The sequence below is a fragment of the Piliocolobus tephrosceles genome, chromosome 1, assembly GCF_002776525.5.
Source record: "Piliocolobus tephrosceles isolate RC106 chromosome 1, ASM277652v3, whole genome shotgun sequence".
NCBI classification, from domain to species: domain Eukaryota; kingdom Metazoa; phylum Chordata; class Mammalia; order Primates; family Cercopithecidae; genus Piliocolobus; species Piliocolobus tephrosceles.
This window is the reverse complement of record NC_045434.1, coordinates 178,412,386-178,429,603: the sequence shown is the minus strand read 5'-3', so window position 1 is coordinate 178,429,603 and position 17,218 is coordinate 178,412,386. Positions and strand designations below refer to the sequence as shown.

General features: G+C 45.2%; 1 protein-coding gene across 5 annotated transcripts in view; it reads left to right on the top strand.

The window, feature by feature from the left end:
* The window catches only part of ST3GAL3 (ST3 beta-galactoside alpha-2,3-sialyltransferase 3), a 235,976-nt gene that overhangs the window by 189,368 nt on the left and 29,390 nt on the right, over positions 1-17,218 (top strand). For all 5 annotated transcript variants that reach the window (XM_023221372.3, XM_023221374.2, XM_023221373.2 and 2 more), the window contains 2 exons: positions 11,845-11,939; positions 16,659-16,722. In XM_023221372.3, the coding sequence (XP_023077140.1) occupies positions 11,845-11,939; positions 16,659-16,722 (159 nt within the window). The remainder of the gene's footprint in view (positions 1-11,844; positions 11,940-16,658; positions 16,723-17,218) is intronic.

The following is a 17,218-nucleotide window of genomic DNA, read 5'->3' as shown; positions in this document are numbered from 1 at the left end:
AGGAAATTGTATTAGTTTACATAACTGTGAAGTTCAGGACCTGAACTATCTTTAGGCCCACCTCAATCTAGGACTCAAACAGTGTCTTTCTCCCTGCAGCCATAAAAGATGGCTCCAGCAGTTCTAAGCTCGAAGTTGGCACATTTTTTTTTCTTAAAGGGCCAGATAGTAGATGTTTTAGGCTTTGTGGGCCATATAGTCTATATCACAAGTTTCTGCTGTTATAGGACAAAAGCAGCCATACATTGTTTAAATGAATAGGTGTGGCTGTATTCCAATAAAATAAAACTTTTTATAGAAACAGGCAGCTGGCCTATAGGCTGTAGTTTGCCTGACCCTCTTCTAGGCTTGCATGGTTTGTATAGCTCACTATCTTAGAGAAAAAAGGAGACTCCCACAGCCCCCAGCGTCCAAATATGAAATCTCAGAGAAGACCATGGTGTGTAGCACTTATGTCAACTGCCGATTCTTTTATTTGTTTATTTATTTATTCATTTATTTATTTATTTAGTTTTGAGACAGGCTCTCACTCTGTTGTCCAGGCTGGAGTACGGTGGCAAGATCATAGCTCACTGCAGCCTCGACCCTTCCAGGCTCAAGCGGTCCTCCTGCCTCAGCCTCCCAAGTAACTGGGACTACAGGCGTGCACTACCATGCCTGGCTAAATTTTTCAATTTTTTTTTTCCATAGTGACAGGGTCTCACTGTGTTGCCTAGGCTGCTCTCAAACTCCTAGGCTCAAACAGTCCTCCCACCTCAGCCTTCTAAAGTGCTGGGATTATAGGCATGAGCCACCATGCCTGGCCAGGTGCCCATTCTTGAGCCACTTAGGAAGGGGTCTCCTGGTTGGTCAGCCTGGACATGTGCTGATCCCAGTGGCAGTGGCGGGGATCAGCCGAACCAGGAGCATAGGGAATGAAAAGTGGGATGCTATTGTAGAAGACGGGAAGCGATGTGGATATCCACTGCAACATGCCAACAAGAAAGAGCATGAACTGAGTGCCTGAAAATACCAGTGATGATCCAGCTTGAAATTGGTCCTGACACAGCCTCAGGCACCAGGCCGGCCCTGCAGTGCTGATGCACGCCCTGCCTGGCCTTTTCCTTCTGTGCAGTATTTGCATTTCAGCTGCTTTGTTTACACCTAGTCAGAATGCACTTGCCCACTCATTCTTCCTCACACGTTGCTCCACCTGCCTGGGTGGAACTAGAGGGCAGAGTCACAAGGGTGCAGGGTGGGGAGGGTGCCAGGCTGAAGCCTTTGCCTCTGCCCTTGGTGGGGGCTGCTTCCCTCCTCCAGCCTCTGCATTCTCTCTTCTTATCTTGAAGGGACAGTTACTTATGGTTCTCTTCTCTTCTGTGCTTTTGTCTTACAACTACCCTTCTCAACATTTATTTACTTGTCTTTCGAGGTTTAGCTCAGCTTTGCCATTATCTCCTCTGAGAAGTCTTTCCTATACCCTCAAGTTGGTCAGTGACCTTCGTAGCAAAATGTAGGATGCTATTCCAGAATATAGAATGTGGACATATATTTTCTTATGATTATTTCTCTACCTGTCTCTACCACTAGCTTCTTGAGGAAAGGACCAAGGCTAATTTACCTTTAGGTTCCGAGCTCGTACTCAGCACAGGACCTAGCACTGAGTAGGCAAGCAATTGTTGGATGGGGCTGTGTTTTCCAGCTCCATCTAGTCCCACATAAGATGTGGAAGCAAGAAGAGCTTCCTGAACAGGCTTGGAATAGTACTTGTTGGTTGGCACCTGATGTTTGTCTCTTTATCTCTGAGCTGCCTCTCTCAGGACATATGATGCCCACCTGTTCTTAAACGTACCATCCTTTCTCCTTTGACTCCTGCTCTCCCATAGGACCCATCTCCCATGGGATTCATTCAAGTGGTCAGCAAGGGGAACTCAGCAAGACATATATTTGACAGGGCATTTAGAAAGTGTTTGCATTACTTGCTTAGACATACACCAGGCTCTTCCTGTGCGTGGCCCTTTATGGTGGGGCTATAGCGGTTAGATCCCAAGCAAGACAATGTAGACTCTAGAACACCTATCTCCCTGCGTTACGTCTATCCCACCACTACTCAGAGAAGGTTCTAGGAAGGTGGATCTATGGGATTTCACTTCATCCTGTTGGATGACAGTCTCACCTTGTGAGAGCCAAGGCCTGTGGTTGAATCTAATGGACTGATGTGCTGTGGTCCCTGGTCTAAGAACTCATTGCTGGGCTCTGCCTTCCCTTTGTCTCATGGGCTGCTTGCACTCATCCAACTCACTGGGAGAAGTGGCTAAAAGGCTGACCACCCAACCAACCAGGCACAGATGGCAAGCTGAAGCCATCTGTTACCCTAATCCAGCAAACCCATATCTGGAAGCACTTCTTTCAGTTGGGTTGGTAGGAGCTAAGGGGAAGACCCTACCCTGGATCTGCTGGTGCCCACACATAACTACTTCCTCACCTCCCTCCTTAATAAGACCAGTCAACTTTTGTGCCAGTCTGTGGATACAGGCTTAATATTCCGAGCCTTAGAACATGGTTTAGGTTGATGAACCAGAGTTGAGGACATTCACTTTCTACGCTGCACCTAAGCCACATTTTTGAGCATTAAATAAGCTGGAAGATCTCTTAGGAGGGCCCCAGGTTGCCCTTCCTGGCTGGTTAGCCTGACCCTTATGCCTAATCATAGTCCTCTTTCAGTCTACAGGTCTGTGAGCAGGGCAGCCTCCTGGCTTCTGAGGTTCCACCTATGCTGTGAGAGACACAGGGGTCAGATCCACACTCAGCATGTACTCTCCTAGGGCCGGAAACCCCCAAACTACTAGGCTGTGGAATCTAAGGAGAAAGGATTGGCAAGTTCCAGTGCAACTTCCGTCTCCTCCTTCCCCTGTCCTTCTCACGCACTCACACACACCCTGCTGAAACCTGATCCTGAGGCCGCCTCGCGTGCCGGGGTGCTGGCAGGGCTGGCGGGCTCAGGCCTGTCTTTTGGAGCCTGCCCCACCCTGCCCTGCTACCCCCTAGGCCAGGGCAAGCAGGTCAGGCGTCCCATACCCCCGCTAGTCTGACCAGTCATTCTACACCTTAAGGGCCACCTCCACCCTGGCCAGGCCCCCAGACTGGCACACTGGTCTGGACGGAAGCCCCTGGATTCTGTTCCAGGCATATAGCATGAGGCTAAGCCACCTGCGTAATTAACACACACACACACACACCATCTACCATCACCCCACCCCCACATTTCCTGTTGTTTATGGGCCCCAGCCCAGTTTCCAGGGCCTCTGCAGGCGCCTAGCCACCTCACAGGGGATGAACAAAGTGCAGTGGGAACACTGGAGGAAGAGTGCAAGCCTCCCTGGCGGAGTCAGGGGAGACTGTCCAGAGAAGTAGTCTTTCAACTTAATAAGAATGAAACAGAACAGAGGATGCCAGAGGCTGGGAAGGGAGAAATAGGGAGAGACTTGTTAAATTATACAAAATCACAGCTAGTTAGGAGGAATAAACTCTAGCATTCCATGGCACTCTAGGATGATTGTAGTTAGCAATAATATATAGTTTCAAATAGCTAGAAGGAAGATATTGAATGTTCTCAACACAAAGAAATGATAAATGTTGGCCGGGCACAGTGGCTCACGCCTGTCTTCCCAACACTTTGGGAGGCTGAGGCAGGCAGATCACCTGAGGTCAGGAGTTCAAAACCAGCCTGGCCAACATGGCGAAACCCTGTCTCTACTGAAAATACAAAAATTAGCTGGGCGTGGTAGTGCACACCTGTAGTTCCAGCTACTCAGAAGGCTGAGGCAGGAGAATCACTTGAACCTGGGAGGCGTAGGTTTCAGTGAGCCAAGATCGTGCCACTGCACTCCAGCCTGGGCAGCAGAGCAAGACTCTTGTCTAAAAATAAATAAATAAGAAATGATAAATGTTTGAGATGATGAATATGCTAATTACCCTGACTGGATCACAATACATTATATGTATCATAGCATCACTTTATACTCCATAAATATGTACAATTATTATGTACCTATTAAAAAAATTTTTTAAGAATAAGTATGCATTTTTTCCAGACAAATAGAGAAGGCAAGTGGTTGGCAAATAGAGCAGAGGTGTACATTTCAGGCAGAGATAATGCATGTGTAAATGCATGAAGACAGACATGTCTACAAATAGTGCTAGGCTGGGAGTATATAACAGTAGTCCCAGGGGAGTAAAATCTAGATTGCATTAGATAGGAGGGTGACTAGGAGATGAAGAAGTGGAGACAGAATATCCACTGCTCTTCCTAGTACTTTTGCCATGAAGGGATGAAAGAGAAGCTGGTAGCTAAAGTGGGTATATGGCCAGGAAACTTTGTCGAATTTGTTTGTTCGTTTGTTTGTTTTTACAGGGGAGAGACCTGAGCCTTATTGTGTGCATAAAGAGAAACAAACAGAGATGGAACCCATAGCATGATAGAAAGATCTGCTTTGGTGTCATGGGACCATGTCTTGTAAGGAGGCCAAATTTAAGAATAGGTAAAGGGACTGATAGATTTGTGGGTAAGGAAGCCAGAAACTGAGAGAGCTCCTACCTGATGGTCTTGGTTTTTCTGTGAAGTGAGAGAAAAGATACCTGCTTAAAGAGAGTTGGAAAAGGATAGAGTTTATGGAGAGTAGAGAACGTTTGGAATAGCTGCTAAGCAAAGTCGAGAACCTAATGCCTCATAAATTTGTGGTGGCATCAGTGCACTTTAGTGTATATGTGTGTGTGTTCTCGCAGCCCCTCGAATATAAAAGGTACAACAGTGTAAGGTTAGATCAATCTCTGGTTGGATTTTGCCTAATGTGTAGGACAAAAGGACAGTGGAACCAAGGGATATAGGCCCCTGGCCAGAGTGAGATTGAGGAGATGGATGGGATCTAGCCAAGAGAGATAATAGACTAGAAGTATGTATAGAAATCAAGTGGGTTTGGAGTGAAGAAAACAAAGGAGAGAAAGAGAAAATAGAACATGAAGAAATTGTATTCAGAGAGTATCGGAGATTAATATTTTAAAAGTGATGAAGAGTTTCAGAATGTGGCTGTGGAACTGAGTGGCTGACGTGGAGTGAAGATGAGGAGGTCACTGGAGTCAAGTAAGTCATCTTCGAGGCCAGAGTTGTAGGCATTGAAGTTTCTGAAAATAATTGAGCAAGAATTGGGTTTGCATAGAATATGAGACAGATGCTGAAACCTTGAGTGAATATGGCAGAGTTGGTAGATGATCAGTTGAAACTTGGTAATAAAAGTGATGGTGATGTAGTGATGGAGGTGAGGATGATGTTAGGGAAAGTTAAGGTGCTGGCTGTGATTGTTAGAAATTCCACATCCACCACTGTCCTTTCTAGGAGTTCTAGGGTAACAAGAACGTAGTGTTCCAAGTCCTTGTTCCGAACTTGAAACCTGATCTACCCATCACCATGAAAGCATGCCTGTGGCCAAGAGGAGGAGGAGGAGGAGGAGGAAGAGGCTAGAGCACAGCACAGGACATGTTGAGGGAATCCATGCGGCTGCAATCAGTGATACAAGGAGGAAAAACCAGGAATTAAAACAAGCATGCAAATCTCCTAAGAAAAGGTGAAGAAAAACCACAGGATAGTCTTAGAACAGGTAAAGAGAGGCCTTTGTTAGTCCTGTGGAACTAGATAAAATTGGATCTGGTCTTTACACCAACCAAAATAGACCAGAGATTTAAATGTAAAACATGAAAACACACAAGCACTAAAAAAGTATGGATGAATTTCTCTATAACCTGGGAATGAGGAAAACTTTCCTATGACTCAAACTCCAGAAGCAATAAGGGAACGACTGATAAATTTGACTTAAAACAACAACAACAACAACAAAACCTATTGTGTGGGAGGCCAAGAATGACCATAGCTGCAGCTTTCTGCCTCCTGCTTTGAGAAAAAATAAAAATCTTTTGCAAAAATGGGGGGGGGGGGGGAGAAAACACCATAACCCAAGTAAATAAATAAACAAACAAGGGGAAATATTTGTAACTGTATCTCAGAGAGTTTATATATTAAATATATAAAGAACTTTTAAAAAAGAGAAGGAAAAAATAGAAAAAGAACTGTAAATGGCCCTTCCATATATGAACTAATGCTAAATTCCACTCAGAACAAAAGAAATGCAAATTAAGATGACAGCGAAATGCTGTTTTTTTTCTATCAGACTAACAAAATCAAAACGTTTGACAGTGTACTCTTGGTGAGGTTGCAGGGGTTGTGGGGGAGTGGCAATTTCATACATCACTGGTGGGTATTGCAAAATGGCACAATCCCTGTGGAGGGGAGTTTAGCAGTACGGAGCAAAATTAAAGATACACACTTTCCCTTTGATCCAGCAAACCCACTTTTAGGAATCTATTTCAAAGATACATTGGCAAGTAGAAAAGACATATGCATTAAGTTATTCGTTGTAACCACTACTAGTAGAACCTACTTTACAAAAGACTGGAAACAACCCAGGAGATTGATTGAATAAAATAAGGTACATAATCAACCATGAAGTATTATCCAGTATGTAATTGTAATGGAGTGCTTACCAGGATATAGTGTTTAGTAAAAAAAGAAAAATAGACAAAACAGTATGTATACTGTGTTACCTTTTTAGTGAATAAAGAAGGGAACAGGAATACACACACACACACACACACACACACACGTATCATTTACTTATATCAAAAAAACAAGGACACAATAAAACTAATAAAAATGAATACTGTGTGGGACTAGATGTAACAGGCAGACAGAGATGAAAGCTAGACTTCTTTGAATATATTTTGTTTGTGGATTTAATTGTGTAACTATGCAAAACTCTATATCATCATTAAACAAAATCAATTAAAATGAGGGAAAAGCTCTCCCTTGAAAGCAAAAGCAGAATGAAACAAATGAACCTAACTATGTATCATGTCATTGATGAATTAAACTCAGCGGAATTATTTCAACTGGCAAATGCAAAGTAATTTGTCTGTTCTTCTAGTGGGGTATAGCCTAAGGCAAAAAGAACTGCAAAGAAACCTTAAATTGTTTTTAGTAATGATAGTGTTAGTAGTATACTGGTATTGTTTTTCTGAAACCATTATATACATTTTCTATATGTATATGTTAGGATCAAGCAAAAAAAGTAATTGTGTTAATGTCACTGGAAACAAGGATGTCAGCTTAAAAGAGATACAAATATAAAGTCAAATATAGTAGGTAAACAATTGTTTGCTATGTGAATTATATATCAATAAAGCTGTTTTTAAGAAGAAAAAGAAGATAAATACAAATCTTATAATCCTAATTTTGTATTGGAAATACTAGTTACAAATGAATAATATATTCTTTTCCTCAAAAAATTAATTCCCACCCTGAGCAATATAGTGAGACTCCATCTCTACAAAAAATAAAAAATAAGTCAGGTGTGATGGCTCATGCCTGTAGTCCTAGCTACGCAGGAGGCTGAGGTGGAAGGAGTGCTTGAGCGCAAGAGGTTGTAGTAAACACAGATCACACCACTGTACTCTAGCCTGGGCAATGGAGCAAGAGCCTGTCTCAAAAAAAATATTATAGTCAAAATTTTAGGTGTGATAATGCTTTAAGAAAGGTTGTTTAGGTATGGTTTACATTTTAAGGTATCCTTATCTTTTAGAAAATAATGCTGAAATATTCTGTGGATGAAATGGCATAATTTCTGGGAATTTTCAAAATAGTATAGAAAGAAAGTGGATGGGGTATTAAAGAAACAAAATTGACCATGATTGAAAATTGCTGAATCTGGGTGATGGGGGTGGCAGGGTTGACTGTACTATTTTTTCTGCTTTTTTATATGTGAAATTTTCCGTAATGAAAAGTTTAAAAATATATACACCGGAGGAAAAAATGAGTTCCCTTTGCAAAGAGATGCACCCAACTAGCAGAAGTGTTAGAGGAGAGCTGGTTGAATCATTCGAGGAATAGAAAGAGCAGCTACAGAAAGAAAATCCAAAGCCAAAGGCCTAATAAAAGAGAGAGACGAAGTGGAAAGTGTTCGAGGCTGAGCATGGTGGCTCACGCCTATAATCCCAGCACTTTGGGAGCCTGAGGCAGGAGGATCACTTAAGCCCAGGAGTTCAAGACCACCCTGGGCAACATAGCAAGACCTCATCGCTACCAAAATTAAAAATAAAATGAGAACTTAGCTGGCTATGGGGGTGGATGTCTGTAGTCCTAGCTACTCAGGAGGCTGAGGTGGGAGGATCATTTGAGCCCAGGAGTTTGAGGTTACAGTGAGCTGTGTTCACGCCACTGCACTCCAGCCTGGGTAACAGATATATATGGGACAAGTGAACATGCTCAACAGTATCTGAATGTAACTGGGAATATATGGAATATGGGTCACTCTACAGGACAAATAACCTACATACATAGAACTAGGAAATATGCGTATGTCCTAGTTTTGACTGGCCTGGAAATAATGATTAACCCATAATAACATGAGCTTCCCTAACTACTCTGATGGTGATCTGTAAATACCATTACCAGTTGAAAGGAACCAGGGTTCCTTGGGAAAATGACAGATTCCAAGTCGGGGTAAGAAATGTTCAAGATCAGCCGCGAACATCTTTTCATACAAGAAAGCCAGGACATTATCAAAGATTACTGGGTTGTGTCCAGAAGATTCAGGAGCCGAATTGAAAAGACTCCACTGGCCAAAGATGGGATAATCTAAACATCAAAAAATAATGATTGGGTGGGCTCAGTGGCTCACGCCGTGGGAGGCCAAGGTGGGCGGATCACCTGAGGTCAGGAGTTCAAGATCAGCCTGACCAACATGGTGAAACCCCATCTCCACTTAAAATACAGAATTAGCCGGGCATGATGATGGGTACCTGTAATACCAGCTACTCGGGAGGCTGAGGCAGGACAATCACTTGAACCCGGGAGGCAGAGGCTGCAGTGAGCCGAGATCGCACCATTGCACTCCAGCCTGGGCAACCAGAGTGAAACTCTGTCTCAAAAAAAAATAATAATAATAAATAAATACATAATAATGGTTACAGAAATTACAGTAGATTGACATATATCAAATACATGAAAATGTCTGAATTCCTAATGATTAAAATGTAAAAAAGCCTCATTAATCATCTTTGGAGGGTGCTAAGGAATCAGCTCATTATTCTGCAAATGGGTAAATAAGGGGAAAAATTAAACATTTTATCTCATCTTTTCTGTAGGACTGCAACCAAAGAGTTACGAGAGAAAGTTTATAGAAGTATTGTAGCATCTCCTAAAGAAAGGATGGATCTAGGCGGTGATCCTCAGTGGCTGCTACAAGCATTCTGTGCAGAGCCACTGAGAACTTTATCAGTTCTAGCCAAGAACACTTGAACCTAGTCTTTTTTAAAAATTTGAGATGGAGTCTCGCTCTGTCACCCAGGCTGGAGAACAGTTGGTGTGATCTTGGCTCACTGCAACCTCTACCTCCCGGGTTCAAGCGACTCTCCTGCCTCAACCTCCCAAGTCGCTGGGACTACCGGCGTGCCCACCACGCCTGGCTAATTTTTGTATTTTTAGTAGGGACAGCGTTTCACCATTTTAGCCAGGCTGGTCTCAAACTCCTGACCTCAGGTGATCTGGCTGCCTTGGCCTCCCAAAGTGCTGGGATTGGAGGCACGAGCCACTGCACCCAGCCTGAACCCAATCTTGGATCAATAATTTTTTTGTTGTTTTTTTTTGAGGCAAGGTCTCACACTGTCACCCAGGCTAGAGTGCAGTGGTGTGATCTCACCTCACTGCAGCCTCAACCTCCTGAGCTCAAGCAATCCTCCCGCCTCAGCCTCCCAGATAGCTGGGACTACAGTCTCTGTTTAGTAGGAGAAAGTCTACAAAGCAATCTACAAAGTAATATGGGAAAAGGAAAATCAGTTTGGATGTATACCATAAGGTTAATTATGTCTGTGTTGTACAATTATGGGTATTTTTATTTTGCATGTGTGCTTGTCTGTATTTTTTTCCAAAATTAACGTTACAGGTTGCACAAAAAATGAGGTATTTTTAAAAGTAAAACTTACTGAACTTTCCAGTCCTCTGAATAAAAAGAAAGGAGAGAGAGGAAAAGGAAAAAAAAAAAAAAGTCAAGATTATTTGGCTAGATCTTAGGCATATTTTATTAGCATATGACATCTAGTACATATTGGAAAGCAGATAAAATCCTGTCCAAGCTTGACTCTGAGAGAAACTTTCCAGAAATTTTATAAGCTCAGTCCTGACACAGAAGAAGAGGTTCTTGGTGCAGGCTTATCCAGGGACCATGTTTGCTTTGATATTACACATAGACCATGACCAGGATCCTCAGAGTCTCTGGCAAAACATCAAATATATTAATTTACTTAGATTTTATATACTTGGCACAAGAAATATGCATTACCCTTTTACATGGGATGCTAGGGGGAGTGCACTGACTTAGTTGCTGGGACCCGGCTCCGAGCTCCCAAGTGTTGACATCTTCCTAGCAAGAGTGATGGGGGAGGGAGCAGGATTCAGAGTTTTCTGCCTCTTTCAAGTTCATGTCAAAATCTCTAATAATACCAGACCTCTGAGTGATAACTGATACTGTTGCTTCTGGGACTGCCCGTTATAATGGTGTTAGTGATGATAGGGATGAGAAATCCATGCTGTGGTTGCTTCTGGGCTTGGAGAGCCACCCCTGCAGCCTGCAGTTATTCAGTGGCTGATTCAGGGTGAGTTAGAAATAACGAGACAGAGCCAGGGAGGCCCAGGCCTCCCGACATTCATTTATGGCCAGGAAGGTCCTGAGCAGGCCACATGGCAGAGTTCTTAGCACACAGTGGGTGATCAGGGACTGGCCATCTTTGGGGCTGCCAGGTCCCCTGAAAATGGCCTCAAAGCAGGCTGCTAGCGCCCATGTGAAGTTGTGCTCTCCAGTCATCTCTGAAGAGCTCAATTCCTGCTGCACCTTCTCCCTCTTCCTCACTTCCCTTTGCCTCCCTTCAGACTTCGTCTCCTCCTCCCCAAGCCTGTCCCTTCCCTGCCCATTCCAAGAAGAGTAAGACTTGCCTGTTCTTTCCCCCGAGCTCAGCATCACTTCACCCTCCTTCTCTCACCTTTTCCCCCATCTCCCCTCCAGGCCCAGATCAACTGTTCCCCTGAAGCTCTGGATCCTTCCTCACTTCCACAGGAACTTAGCCTCCTCTCTTTCTTTCTCTCCACCAGCAAATGCACTCAAATTCCTACTGGTCTGAAACCTCTCCCCTTGGCCTTGCCTCCTAGTACTCTGCTTTTTCTTTCTCTTCCCTACCAAACTTCTGTCTCCTATAGCTTTTAACCTGCTTTGCCCTCTCACCATGAATTCTCCTTCTTCCTCACTGTGGGTGGTCCATCTCCCAGAATTCTCTCCAAAATCTGTCTCCATGTACTGGTTGTATTTTTGGATATATTTCTGCTCAACTGGACAGTGTCTCATCTCTGTGTTCCCAGATTGCAGGAACAGTGTGGGCAGCAGTGACTATTTGATGGATGCCTGCACAACCTTCCGGAGAGCTTCTAGCTCTGAGAAATTGATCTTTGCTGAGCAAATCTTGTCTCTCCACTCCTACAGCTGGCCAAATAAAGACTGACCAGGCCTACTCCCTGAGACTCAGGCTCCACTGAACAAGATCTGTCAAACCCCTCAACAGAAACCCAGTGAACAGGCTGGGCGGAGGGGGGTATGCCGGAATCAGAGGGGGCTTCCAGCCTATCCTTAGCCAAGACGGACGCACAGAAGTGCCACCAGGACTCCAGCCTGTTGCGTTTTTGTGATCCTCAACAGTCCTGTTATATTCCAGGTTCTCCAAGCCAGCACCCATGTTCCTGGATGACTCCTTTCGCAAGTGGGCTAGAATCCGGGAGTTTGTGCCGCCTTTTGGGATCAAAGGTCAAGGTATGTTGGGAACCCTGACCTACATTAACATCTCACCCCCATGACTGTCTCCCTATCCTTCAGGACAAGCTACTTCCTCGAAGTCCCCATGCTAAGAATCCACCCTTCCTCTACTATCAACAAATCTCTACCTTTTTCCCTTCCTTTTTTCACTTTTTTTTTTTTTTTTTTTTTAGATCCTTGCTCTGTCTCCCAGGCTAAAGTGCAGTGGCATGATCTCGGCTCATGCAATCTCCACCACCTTTAAGATCCTCCTGCCTCAGCCTCCTGAGTAGCTGGGACCATAGGCACGCACCATCATGCCTGGCTAATTTTTCCTTTGTATTTTTAGTAGAGACAGGGTTTTATCATGTTGCCCAGGTTGATCTCAGATTCCTGGACTCAAATGATCTGCCCAAAGTGCTGGGGTTATAGGCATGAGCCACTGTGCCCGGCTTCTTCTTTAATGGAATATGTACACAGATCCCACCACTTTTCCAGGGGCTAAGTATACAACAGTGAAGTGGACACATTTGGTTCCTCTCCTCAAAAAGCTCCAGTATAGCAGAGATACAGATACTCAGAGTGCAGGGTTCTGGTGAGGGAAGTACAAGGAGCTGTGAGAGCACAGGAAAGGCGTGCCATAGACAAGAACACTAGAGTACTAGGTATAGTAGTGACATTCCCAGAGAGATAAGAGACTGTCCCCCAGGAGTGCCCCACACCCCTCTATCAGCCCATCCTGATGTTTTTCACCTCAACCTCGTCTCCCTTCCAACCCTTCCTTATTCTGTCCAAGGCTAACCTTTCCCCTGCCCTCTTAAAAACTCCCCTTCTGTTGCCTTGGGGACCTCACCCACACAGCTCCCTCCTAACTTAAGACTTTCCCATCCCTAGTAGTTAAACAATTCTGCTTCTTTGTCAGGTTCTGTGCTGTTTCATGGCATAGTGGAAAATAATCTGGACTTATGGGTCAGGCAGAGAGGGATCAGATCCCCATACTTCCTTTTTACTAGCTGTGACCCTGGACAAGTTACCTGTCTGTGCTTTAGTTCAGCAGTTAAATGGAGAGAATTATACTACTGTGTAAAGTTGTGGTCAGAGTTACATAAAATAACAGCTAAAGGGGTGATATCATTTGGCCAGGTGACTCAAGAATACCTGAACCCTCTACTCAGCCAGCCTACCTCTCCCTGAAAAGAAGACAGTGGCCAGGAAAAGCACTGTTGAACTGGAGCTTTGACCTCAGACCTCCAAGGACAAATCTAATGGGTCGGGTTAAACCATATGAAGAACACCTTTTCCCTGGGTGCATGCAGCAAAGAAGGCCACTCTTCTCTCTTAAATCTGCACTCGAGACTCAGAAGGGATAGCTACAAAGGCCAGGGAAGTTTGCTATGGAGCCCATCAGCCAGCAAGCAGAGAGCACCTGCTAATGTGTACTCTTTCTGCTGAGGTTCTCCTCCTAGAAAACAAAGCCCAATCCATATCCTTGACCTTGGCTAATTTTAGTAGCAATATGCTCTTCCTTAAAGGTGAAATTGGAAGTGGGAAAAGGAGGGAATCTGCGGCCTTTCCTGAAGCCCACCATAAGGTATATCTGAAGGCACTTAGTGTAGAACATTGCTTAAAGGTTTGTTTCCCTACCTCATTCTCACTCAACTGGAAGGATTCCCTACCTCATTCTGGAAGGATTAACTGCACCTACTGCCTCCTCTTTCTTACCATTTACTCCTGAAGAACATCTGCATCCCTGCCCATCCCACCCCACCATTCCAGTGAAACTGCTCAGTGTCCTAGAGAAATCCAAGGGATACTTCTCAGTCCTTAACATGACCTCTCAGCTACCTCTACCAGCATCTCCACCCCTCTCCTTTAAAAAAGTGTAAGTTTAGGGCCGGGCGCGGTGGCTCAAGCCTGTAATCCCAGCACTTTGGGAGGCCGAGACAGGCGGATCACGAGGTCAGGAGATCGAGACCATCCTGGCTAACACGGTGAAACCCCGTCTCTACTAAAAAATACAAAAAACTAGCCGGGCGAGGTGGCGGCCACCTGTAGTCCCAGCTACTCGGGAGGCTGAGGCAGGAGAATGGCGTAAAAAAACACGGGAGGCGGAGCTTGCAGTGAACTGAGATCCGGCCACTGCACTCCAGCCTGGGCGACAGAGTGAGACTCTGTCTCAAAAACAAAAACAAAAACAAAAACAAAAAAAGTATAAGTTTGTTATTTTTAATTTTGGAGACATCTTTTCTTTACAAAAAATATTTCTTTTTTTTTTTTTTTTTTTGAGGCGGAGTCTCGCTCTGCCACCCAGGCTGGAGTGCAGTGGCTGGATCTCAGCTCACTGCAAGCTCCGCCTCCCGGGTTTACACCATTCTCCTGCCTCAGCCTCCCAAGTAGCTGGGACTACAGGCGCCCGCCTCGTCGCCCGGCTAGTTTTTTGTATTTTTTTAGTAGAGACGGGGTTTCACCGTGTTAGCCAGGATGGTCTCGATCTCCTGACCTCGTGATCCGCCCGTCTCGGCCTCCCAAAGTGCTGGGATTACAGGCTTGAGCCACCGCGCCCGGCAAGAAATATTTCAAGCATACAAAAAATACTAGGAATAATGAGCATTGATGTACCTTCTACTCAGCTTAAGAAATAAAACATGAGATACAATTAAAGCTTCTGTGGAGCCCTTCCCACTCCATTCTCTTCCTTCCCCAGGAAGCCATTATTCTTCATTATCCTGGCTTCAGTGTTGGCATTCTTATGCCTTGTTTATGTATGTTTGAGACAGGGTCTTGCTTTGTCACTCAGGCTGGAGTGCACTGGCACACACACGGCTCACTGCAGCCTCAACTCCTGCACTCAAGCAATCCTCGCACCTCAGCTCCCGAGGTAGCTGGAACTAAAGCACACACTAGCACTCCTGATTAATTTTTGTATTTTTTTGTAGAAACAGGGTTTAACCATGTTGCCCAAGCTGGTCTCAAACTCCTGAGCTCAAGCAATCCTCCCTCCTTGGCCTCCCAAAGTGCTGGGATTACAGATGTGAGCCACCACACCCAGCCTTATGTATTTTCACTACATATTTATATATTCATTAAAAATATAGTACCGCTCTTACATGTCTTTAGACTTTACAAATGGTGTCATTATATGTACATATATTTGTGTATATGTGTATGTATATTCTTCATTTTTTTGAATATGTTTTTGAGATTTATCTATATTGATACATATAGCTCTAGGTCATTTTTTTTTTTAATGGCTGTATAGGATTTCATACACCACATTTAATCTGTTTTTTCTTTTTTTGGTGGACATTCAGCTTGCCTCCAACATTTTGCTGTAACAAACAGCTCATCAGCGGACACTCTTGCATGTCTCCTGGAGCCAGCGTGTGACTTTGTCAGTGCTCTGCGCCTAGGAGCATAGTTGTAGGATCTTAGTGTATGCACATCTTTGTGGTGATTTGATGTTATTAAGATGCTCTCCATTGTGGTGATACCAGTTTACTTTATTTTTAGGTCTTTATGTACATTATTTTATATCTTCCTAACAACTCCACAAAATAGGAATTACTTTCATTTTAGAGATGAGGAAACTAAAGCTCAAAGGAAATGATTTATGTAAGGTCACAGAGCACAGCCAGTATTTGACTCCAAAGCCAATACCCTTGCTATTCACTATACATTATATTGTAGTGCGCTCATGATACCAGTTTGGAAGAGCAGTCCTCATTGCCAAAGCCAGAGAGAGGCCGAAGAGATGAGGTCTAAATAGTGGGCACAGGTCTGAGAGCACAGAAGTCACAGGGGTCCTTGCTGAGTGGAGTGCAGGTGGGCAGAGCCAGGCTCAGGGAGTAAAGAGGTGAGGAGGTAAAGTCAACCTGGCAAAGAGCAGGATTCAGGATTGGCAATGTGAGAGGGAGAAAGTGAGGGAAAGGTGATGTCAGATAATGAGGCACGTGGTGAGCTCTTCAGCTGTTGGGTGTCTCCTTGTTCATTTCCTAGTATCTGCTGGGTGGGAACACAGAGATAAGCACAAGGTGGTCTCTAGCTCTGAGCAAGTACTCCCATTCCAGGGGAGACCTCATGCTCCAGCTTCCAGGGAAGGCCCTGGCCTAGGAATGCATGCCCTGGGACCTGACTACAGAGCCTCAGAAAACCAGTTGAGCCTCCCAGAAGCCTGGGAAAGAAGCTGCATGCTAGTGTTAGGGACGGGCTCCTGGCAGTGATATGCCTATCTGTTTCCTGCCTTCACTTCCTTTGTCAGGAATAAAGTCAGGGCAGTGGCCCAAAGCATCCTCGTGTCCAGAGCTCGCTCCACTTCCACTTTCACTCTAGCCCCCAGGAACTTGTGCCTTCCAGTAGGATTACCTGTAAACTTTTTTTTTTTTTTTTTTTTGAGACGGAGTTTTGCTCAGTCGCCCAGGCTGGAGTGCAGTGGCGTGATCTCGGCTCACTGCATGCTCCGCCTCCCAGGTTCACGCCATTCTCCTGCCTCAGCCTCCCAAGTAGCTGGGACTACAGGCGCCTGCTGCCACGCCCGGCTAATTTTTTGCATTTTTAGTAGAGACGGGGTTTCACCGTGTTAGCCAGGATGGTCTCCATCTCCTGACCTCGTGATCTGCCCGCCTCGGCCTCCCAAAATGCTGGGATTACAGGCGTGAGCCACCGTGCCCGGCCTATCTGTAAACACTTTATAGAAACATAAGTGACCCTGTAACAGAAACCTCTCTCCTCTGTCTGCAGACAATCTGATCAAAGCCATCTTGTCAGCCACCAAAGAGTACCGCCTGACCCCTGCCTTGGACAGGTGAGCCACACACTGCGCAGCCTCCTACCCACCGCTGCCTGGTGGTGTGCAGAGGTGTTGAGGTCCAGCTGGCCTTCCCTGGACATGAGCAGTTTCTCCAGCACATCCACACATGCACATACAGTACACACACAGGGTGGGTGGAGCAGGTAAGTGGAACCACTCCACCTGACTTGCACCCCCATGGGTTGTAAGCACTTGGCAAGACATCCCAGTCCTCAGATACCAGAGGTTTGAGGGTAAGAACTGAAGACACTGGGGCTGGGACTAGCCCAGCAATGGGACTGAGGGCCTGGGTGGCAGGGGCAGGTGAAGGGGGCAAAGCTTAAGTCCAGAAGGCAGTGACAGCTCCCAAACCAACAGACCCTAGAGTGGGAAGCGCCAGGGTCAGGGATGGGAGAAGCAAGATGAGTAAGCTCCCTAGTGACTGCTGGGAGCCTTGAGTCTTACACCCATGCCCGCAGTCCCATTGCTGGGCTAGTCCCAGCCCCAGTGC